The sequence below is a fragment of the Cryptomeria japonica genome, chromosome 11 (assembly GCF_030272615.1).
Source record: "Cryptomeria japonica chromosome 11, Sugi_1.0, whole genome shotgun sequence".
NCBI classification, from domain to species: Eukaryota; Viridiplantae; Streptophyta; class Pinopsida; order Cupressales; family Cupressaceae; genus Cryptomeria; species Cryptomeria japonica.
The window spans coordinates 717,421,795-717,430,732 of NC_081415.1; the positions used below are offsets into that span (position 1 = coordinate 717,421,795).

An 8,938-nucleotide genomic window follows, 5' to 3' on the forward strand; every position below is an offset into this window, starting at 1 on the left:
CCCATGGAACAACTTGAACATACACCCTCTGAAAAACTGATTCGAGGTAGACCTGTGACCATGTCTTTAGTGCTTAGCTGCTGAAGATAGCGGTAGTTGAGGTGACCAAACCGCTCATGCCATAGCTTACTTTCTAAATTTGAATGAGTAAGCAAGGCCCTAGAAGGCGAACTTGGCACAAAGTGGGAGAATGAATAAAGCCTTGAGTTGTCATTGACTTGTCCCACTGCTACCAAGGCATCATCATCAAGTTCCTTCACCACAATTGAATCTGGTGTAAACTCAACCTTTTTCCCATTCCCATAGTGAGTGATTTGGTAGATGGAGAGAAGGTTGGTAGACAAGTTAGGAACATAGAGAACATTCTCAAATGTTCCATCATCCATGTCAACTGAACCTTTCCCTTCAACCTCTACTTGTGTGTCATCACCTATGTAAATGTAAGGTACCTTAGATGGCTCCAATGAAGAAAACTGCTCCTTTGTAGAACCCATGTGATATGAGGCACCCGAGTCAAGTATCCATTGTTGTGAAGAACCTGTTGTAGCCACAAATGCTTGCCCTTTTCCCTTAGACTGTGAGGAAGAGGAAGGGATGAATCCTTCTTTGTGTAGGCGGATGTCAAGTTGATGTTGTTTTTCTTAAGAAGATTGGTTAACTCATCAACTTGCTTTGCATGGCATCGATGCTCATCATGACCATACTTTTTGTAATATGCACAAGTTGGTTTATCCTTCTTAGGTGGTGTCCCCTTCTTGGAAGAGGATGATGAATCTCCTTGTGATGGAGAGGATGATTGTCCTTTTTCCTGGTGTGTTTTAGACTTGGATTGCTTCTTCTTCTTGTTGGAATATTTGCCTTGACTTCCTTGATTCCCTTGATTAGCCACCAAAGCCTTGGACTTTGAAGACTTGAGAAACCCCATGTTCAACAACTTAGTTTGTTCCAATATTAACATTTTTGTGAAAGCATCAAATGAAGGCATAACATAAGAACTCCCCATTGTCAAATGATGAGTTTGGAAGCTAGATACAAATGCTGCATATTCTGGTGCAAGCTTGTCCAACAAGTTGAATATCAATTGAGCATCCTTTTTGTCAATTCCACAATCCTTTAGATTTGCTCTTAGCTCATTTGCTTTGGTGACATAATCTTGGATTGTATCAAAACTCTTGGGATCTAATTTGGTGAGCTCATTGTCAATCTAATAGCCTCTGATTTCATCAACTTGTCCATACAATTTCTGAAACATATCCCATGCCTCTTTGATTGTTTTACACTTCTCAATGTGAAAAATGAGGTCATCTGATACATACTTGCGTAAGGTTCTAAGAGCCATGCAATTCTTTGTGAGCCATTCTAATTGAGCAATTGGATCAGCCTTAGGATCAGGTGGTGTTGTTATTGTTCCATCTATGTAGTGTGTGAGACCCTTTTCCATTAGTTTACTCCATACTTTAATTTTCCATGATGCATACTTATGTGGAGTTAAAGGTGGAAATTTGTTAGGACTCATTGCAACAAGAATGGAAAGAGCACAAAGAGAGGCACAATCACACAAGACACCCCCCCAAATTCACTCAATCAAAGAACCCCCCCAAATGTGATGATTTTGGCACTTTATAAGTAGTGCATATACAATGGGCCACTTGCAAAAAATGGCAAAGTGGACTTCTAATTTACAATTTTACAACTGCTTCAATAAGGCCAAAAGAGTCTCAAACTGATAATGCAAAAGATCTAACTAAGATCCAAGCAATTTACAAGTACCTAATAGGCCAAATAAGACCAATATCTAAAATTACAATTTCCACTCAAAATCTTTGAAATCTGATCATAGATTCTGAAAGTAGACGAAAAAATAAGCACTTTCAAAAAAAATGGCACCTGAAAAGGAGGTCGTATGAGCTCAAACGAGGCCTTTGAAGTTGCAGAATTGAGGATTGGACAGGTACAGCTGAGAGAATCCAAAAATTCTAAAAAATTTGTGCACCAAAATCAGAAAATAACCACACCACTGCGAAGATCACGAAATTTTAGCCCATTTCAAAAAAAATTGCACCAAAAAAGGAGCAAAAATGAGTAAGATATGGCCTTTCAAAGTTGGACTACAAAACTGAAAAGCCCAATGGAGAGGGGTCAAAAAAAATTCAAAAAGTGCTGATGTGGCGCTGACGTCAGCAAGTCACTGTGTTAAATTTGACAGTCGTATGACCGTCGCAAAAACTTCGCGCTCCCTGCTAACTGGGCGTCCTTACTGTACGGACTGCTAACTGGGCAGGTGACTATGCAGGTCGTACAGATGATGTGGCACTGTACGGACAGACTGCGTGGCACAGTGGTTGTGCTGCCATACAGTCGACGTGGCGCGATGACGTGGCGTACGGACGACTGTTTGAGAGCCACGTGGTGGGGTCCCGGCTGCTGACTGGGTGTGTGTGGCGGTGGCTGACTGGTGTCGTTGACGGTTGGAGGTGTGGAGGTCTCTGGCCGGCGGCGGGAGTCTGAGCGTCGCCGGAGCTGGAGGCGCGGCGGTGTGCGGAGCGGCCGGCGGTTAGAGTGGTCGGCGGGAGGCGGAGACTGGCGGGGACGTAAGGCGGAGACCAGCGGCGGCGGTGTGGACGAGCAGCGGGAGGACGGGACGGCCGGCGGTGCGGGTCTAGGCGATCTGCGACAGCGACGTGATAGAGTACGACCCTGCAACCTGCAGGTAGAAAGGGTACGACCGAATACAGGGGGGTCTTCGGACCCCCAAAAATTGCAGAAAAAAAGCTTTTTTTTTTTTATTTTTTCGAAATTTCGAAATCTGTACGATAATAGCCAAAATGGGGAAAAAAAAATTTAGGTCGACTTTATAGTCGAAATTTATGGAAACGACCTCCCGGATTCAACGGTGATGTCCAAATCGTTGTATGACGCCCCCAAAAAATGAAGATCCCCAAATCCAAAAATAGAAGCCTTCCACGATGTCTCCAAAAACCGATCAATGAAGCCCCAATAGCTCTGATACCATGTAGGATTTTGTCAAGATCAAGGGCACAATGAAAAGCATAAAAAAGACAATAGAATGACAAGAACAAACTGTATTCTCATCAATATGCAAAATGATCAACTGGATTAACCAATACAATGAATAGAGGTCTGCTTATATAGGCAAGGCCATATGGATGTATGAACACACAAATATGACATGTGTTTCAATGAGAAACAAGGGTAGGTAAGAAATACTAAGGGTAGGTAGGAGAAATAATATAATATTCCACAAGAGGTGGATGGCCCACTGAATGTGGAGTGTAATAGCAAAATAAGACCACAAAAGGTGGAATTTCTCCTACAAGCTCTATCCTATGTGCACACTTCCCTAAGTGTCTCAAATCCAAACTACGAAGAGATGCATTATCCTAAGTTAACTTAAGTAAGTGTAATAATATCCAAAATGAATATTTATTTACACCAACATAGACTTCAATAATAATTCTTAAAAAAATATTTTGGAAGTATTTAGTGACGAGTCCCATTTGATCAACTTCAATGCCAATTATTAAACCTGCACCACATTTAAAGCAAAAAAAAAAATGATGCTTATTAAATACCTCTTACCTATAAATTGAAAATAAGTGTCAATTTTTTTTTAAGATATTATTTAAAATATACACAATTTTATACTTTTGTAAGAATAAAAATATATAAATCAATTTATATCCATTTTCATGTCCTCTAAGTTTGAAATTTAAAATCACTTTTTTCAAGTTAAATGATTATTTTTATTAAATTTAAGATATAATAATTATTTGATGAGTGTTGGGACAATTAGAGGTCTTAAATTTAAAAATTGATATTGAATGTCACAACAAATTTTCAAATATAAAAAATATATTTAATTGATAAAAATTCAATAATTCTTTAAAATTATGTATGAAGGTAAATAATTTATTTGAAAATCAAATCTAATTGAATACATGATTTATGATGATAGTTCTATAAATGAATTACATATTCCCCTCAAGCAAAGTTCTCCTTCCAAAGAGAATACAATCTAATCAAATAATAAGGAGGTCAAAATAGGTCAAAATAGTCATACATCATCAAAGTTAAGGTGTGGGTCCCCATGTGGTAACCCCATGGCTGCTTATTTTTATTTGTTTTTTCCTTCAATAAGCACCCACTGCTTATTTCAAGCCCCTCCTTTTGTACAAAGCTTATTTTCATTTTTTATTCCAATTTATGAAGTGACACGACACTTTAAAATGTGTACTTTTAGATGTCTCCACTAAAATAGCGAAAGATTCCAATTTATGGGACGACATGACACTTTGAAATGTGTACTTTTAGATTAGATTCCACAACGTAAGTCATTACTATCCAAAAGTCAGAATAACAGCTATAAATAGTTAACATTACAATCCGGAAGCTATAAATAGTTAACATTACTATAAATAGTTAAGTGACATCATTACTATCCAAAAATCAGAACTACAGCTTTAAATAGTTAAGTTTCATTATTCTATAAATAGTTAAATTGCAGACTGATATTTTCTTATAATGAGTTGGAAGTATCATTCTGGCATATTTTTAGATACCATTTCAATCAGAGTCATTGATCTATATCATAGAAAACCAAACAAAAATACTCATCATACCTATTTTTCCACAACCCAACCATACAATCTAACCTAGTGGGGTCACCTAGGTGTATAATTTGTTGCCGCAACTTTTGTGGCGAATAATTTAAAAACCTGCGAAGAATCTTCAGTTGAAAAGACATTTCTATATTTCACGGCACATCATAATCGTGTTTTGCAACGGACAATACATGACTTCACTCTCTTTTTCTTGTACAACACGAAAAAAAACCAAAAAAACGTTCCATCAGAGAAGGCCTGGCAAACTCATTTTTGTACAAGAAGCTTCATTTTATTTTTATTCTTAAAGCGAAATATAAATTTCCGGCGGAAGTTACAGCAACTGGATATACTACAAAAGAGACTTCGCTCTCAATAATATGAAAGAAGTCTCGAATACTTCCTATTTGCAGGGAAATTTATAATACAAAATGTTGTGATTCCAAGGAAAAAAGGGAATTAATTGTTGTAATTAGCCGCCCATCCTGGCCCGAACTGCTGCCCCGAAATGCTCAGCCATAAGACGGCGCTGGATTTTACCACTTGCCGTTTTAGGCAGCGAGTCTGTCAAATAAACCTTCTTGGGAATCTTGAATACGGCCAAATTCTTTTTACAGTGTGTAATTATATCATCTTCAGTCACTGTCATGTTTTCTTGAGGAACAACAGCAGCATTTATCTGCATCAAAACCCCACGGTTTTAAAAAAAATCCTAGGTTTTGAAATAAAAATCCTAGGGTTTCAACTAATAAAACCCTAGTTCTGTGAATAATTGAAAAGCGTGCTAGTGAAGAATACCTCTTCGCCGTATTTTTCATCGGGAACTCCAAACGCCACGGCTTGGGCAACCGCCGGGTGGGATAACAGCACTGCATCGACTTCCAACGGCGATATTTTCTCCCCTGGAAAAACCATTAAAAATCGCAAATTTCATTTCCAGGGCTCTGAAAAATAAATGGATAACGAAAATGCAAAGAAAGAGAGGGGAAAAAAAAAAAAAAAATCTCATACCTCCGCGGTTAATGAGCTCCTTGATTCTACCGATCAAGAACAGATAACCTTCCTCGTCAAGATACCCGATATCGCCGGTATGAAACCACCCGAACTGGAAAGCGGTTTTATTGGCTTCTGGATTGTTCTGATATCCCTTGGTAATATTCAAACCACGTATGCAGACCTCACCGCTGGTGCCCTGCGTTTGGGGCACACCACTTTCGTCCAGAATACCGACTTCTAAACCAGTGGGTTTGCCAACAGACCCCGGTTTCCGCTGCCCACGGTGAGGCAAAGGGTTCGATGTCATCTGATGTGACGCCTCCGTCATTGCATAAGCTTCTAGAACCGGTGCCCCGAAAGCGCTCTCCAGGTGCTCCAAGATCACCGGAGCCAACGAAGCGCTACAGCTTCTTATAAATCGGAGCTTCGGGTAAAACTCCTCCGGTTTCGCAGAGTGACGTTCCAGAAGAATCTGATGAATCGTGGGCACCGCAGTGTACCACGTGGCACCGTAGCTCTTCATGTCATTCCAGAAGGTGGAGGCACTGAACCTTCCCGCCGCCGTTAGCACAACCGTTGCCCCTGAAACGAGCGACGATAGCAGAGCCGCCACGAGTCCATGGACATGGAACAGAGGCAACGTTATGACTGTGGTGTCTGCGGGGGAAAGCTCGTAGGTGTCCCTGATGTGCTGCGTGGACGCCGCCAGATTGAGCTGAGTTAAAGGCACGCCTTTTGGGCGACTGGTCGTTCCTGACGTGTGCAGGAACAGGGCCACGTCATCCTCCTTGTTCTCCAGGTTTATGGACTCTGAAACTGCGTTGCTCGGAATTTTCAGGCCGACGGATTTGGGCAGAAATTCGAGGGCTCTGTTTCCGTCCAATGAGGTGCAGAATCGGGTTCCGGCTGTGGGTAACTTGAGATTCACGGCAGCGGCTTCCGCCGCTGCGTTTCCGGTGGAAGGCAGCAAGAGGAGCTTCGATCGTGAGTCCTGCAAATAGAACTCGAATTCCTCTGCCGTGTAGGCTGCGTTTAGCGGCGCCGCCACGCCTCGGGCCCGAATGACGGCCAGGAACAATATCACCATCTGCAAATCTCAAATTTCTTCAGAAACAAGAAAATAGATTTTTTGAATCGAAATTCACAACAGAGCAATATATTTTTATTATATTTGTTCACAACAGAGCAATATATTTTTATTATATTTGTTTTGACAAAACAGAGCAATAATTACCTCGATTGAGTTTGGGAATGAAAGCGCAACGACATCGCCTGGTGCAATACCAGAATTTCGGAGCTGGGCAGCGCATGTATTCACGATTTTTTGGAGGTCTGAATGTAGCAACTCGATTTTTCCAGATACAATGATCGCTTTCTGGTTGGGGGATTGCTCTGCCGCTGCAGTAAGCAGGGCACTTAAGGTTATTTCTTCAGGCTTACTTGCCATTGTAAAACAGAGATTGCTAAGAGAAAAAAAACTTGAAAAAAACAGGTGAAGCGAGTGGAGGATTGAATGAAATTCCTTTGGCCCTCTCAATAGGTATATATAGACGGAATCTTGAAGGACTTGTGAAAAATATTATTTTTTTAATTTTATAGAACGCGTCGGAGTAAACTACGTGGCATCCATACAGGATTTCTTCTGCACTTCGGAGTAGTTATCAAAATGAGCCGAGTTTTTACATGAGAAAAATGGAGGTTTTGACGTGATTTGGAGATTTTACGCGTTTTATAGTCTTCACTGTCGTCCACTAGCCCTGGTGGCGTTGAGATGAGGGACCCCCAATTCGTGTGGAAGTGGATTACTCATGAAAAATAGCACATGCCAAAGGAAGAAGTTGAATAGCCTAGATGAGGAAGATTCTAGCACAAGGGTGACTCAAAAGAGAGTTCAACCTAAGGCAACTTGAAAGATCAGTAAACCGAGGAAGTCTAGTCAAATTGTTGCTAATCCTAGTATAAAATATCAATGTTCCACGGTCGTTGGGGATGGGGAGACGTGGGGACGGGTTTCGGGGACGGGAGATAAAGGGAAAAAGTTTGGGGGACGGGGGATTGGAGCCTAGGGAGGGGAAACACGTTTCTGTGGAACACTGTAAAATACTTTAGAATCCACCCTTAAAAAAAATAGACTTTAGTGCTTGATCTACAAAATTCAAACTTTGGAGCCCTTTTTTACATTATATGACCCATGATCTCTTGAGTACAATTTAGAATTTGGAGAATCTACTTAGACATTTGGGCCAAGATTATAGACCCTCAAATTTTGAAGTCTTAGTGACCATACACAACCTATAAAATTCACCACCTCCTTTAAACATCAAAATGTCAAACCATTAGTAGACAATTTAGAATTTAGAGTAACTTGTAAAATTACAATTTAGATTTTAAAGTCTACACGACAACTAACACACCACTTGAGAAAGCACTTTTAGACCTCAAGGTCTAACATATATTAAACAAATTGAGTTTCAAAGACGAACAAAATTGACCACTAAAATGAAACATCCCCTTAGTTGAATACCAATGATAAACCACTTAGACTCTAGACTTTAATATGTAATATGTACTTCAAACATTGTAGTCCAATATATAAATATAAGAAAGGAAACTCGAGGCTAGTCCAAAAGTCAACCTCTCGAGAATTTCGCCTTAGGGTTTAAACTTTGACCAACAAAGGGGTATTTGTATGACAAGAAGTTAGGCTTTATGTCAAATGCTAAGGAACATAAGACTCATACTCAAAAAATTCCAATTCTAAGTAAGGCTAAGGGAAGCCTGACATTTTGAATAACCATATTGGCCTTTAGAGAACTAACAAAGTGAATTTTAGATTTTGGAGTTTTAAATGTAATTGATAATACAAACAAAAAAAACGCAAGTATGAGCTCTTTTTGAAAGACATTTTAGACTTTAGGGTTTGAATGGTAGTATACAAGTTGGATCTTAAGGTTTGAATGCACCCAACAAACCAAATAGGCTTTAAGCTAAACTCTAACCTTTTGCACATCTAGAACTTGGGGTTTAGGGTCCAAGGAGTGATTTGTAACTCAAATTATCACAATGGAATTTTACAATGTAAGGATAATAAGCTTACAATTTTTTTCAATCTAGGGCATGAATTCCTTATTTTATATGATGTTAGAAAATAATTCAATGAAAAAAATAAAAAACATGTGTGAACCCGCATTGACCAAGCACAAAGTTCTTAATTTCCTTAAAAAGAATAGCAAAACCCATGTTGGAAAATAAGAGGTAAACAACAACAAAGGAAGCTTTAATCTATTGTAAATTTGATTTCAAAGTGTTAATCAAATGGA

General features: G+C 39.6%; 1 protein-coding gene across 1 annotated transcript; it reads right to left on the reverse strand.

Moving 5' to 3' along the window:
* Window positions 1-4,892: 4,892 nt before the first annotated feature.
* On the reverse strand, window positions 4,893-7,144 carry LOC131061302 (oxalate--CoA ligase). The gene is made up of 4 exons (XM_057994915.2): window positions 6,853-7,144; window positions 5,634-6,705; window positions 5,421-5,524; window positions 4,893-5,301 (listed from the first exon to the last, which is right to left on the reverse strand). The coding sequence occupies exons 1-4, from the start codon at window positions 7,063-7,065 to the stop codon at window positions 5,095-5,097; spliced, it is 1,596 nt and encodes a 531-aa protein (XP_057850898.2). The 5' UTR covers window positions 7,066-7,144; the 3' UTR covers window positions 4,893-5,094.
* Between the last annotated feature and the right edge of the window lie 1,794 nt (window positions 7,145-8,938).

What these genes read in the sequence shown, in the direction of transcription:
- LOC131061302 (XM_057994915.2), bottom strand. Translation starts at nt 7,065, where the DNA reads ATGGCAAGTAAGCCTGAAGAAATAACCTTAAGTGCCCTGCTTACTGCA. An exon ending in CATTCCCAAACTCAATCGAG is followed by an intron (nt 6,706 to 6,852) that starts GTAATTATTGCT and finishes TGAGATTTGCAG; the next exon opens with ATGGTGATATTGTTCCTGGC. An exon ending in GGAGCTCATTAACCGCGGAG is followed by an intron (nt 5,525 to 5,633) that starts GTATGAGATTTT and finishes TGGTTTTTCCAG; the next exon opens with GGGAGAAAATATCGCCGTTG.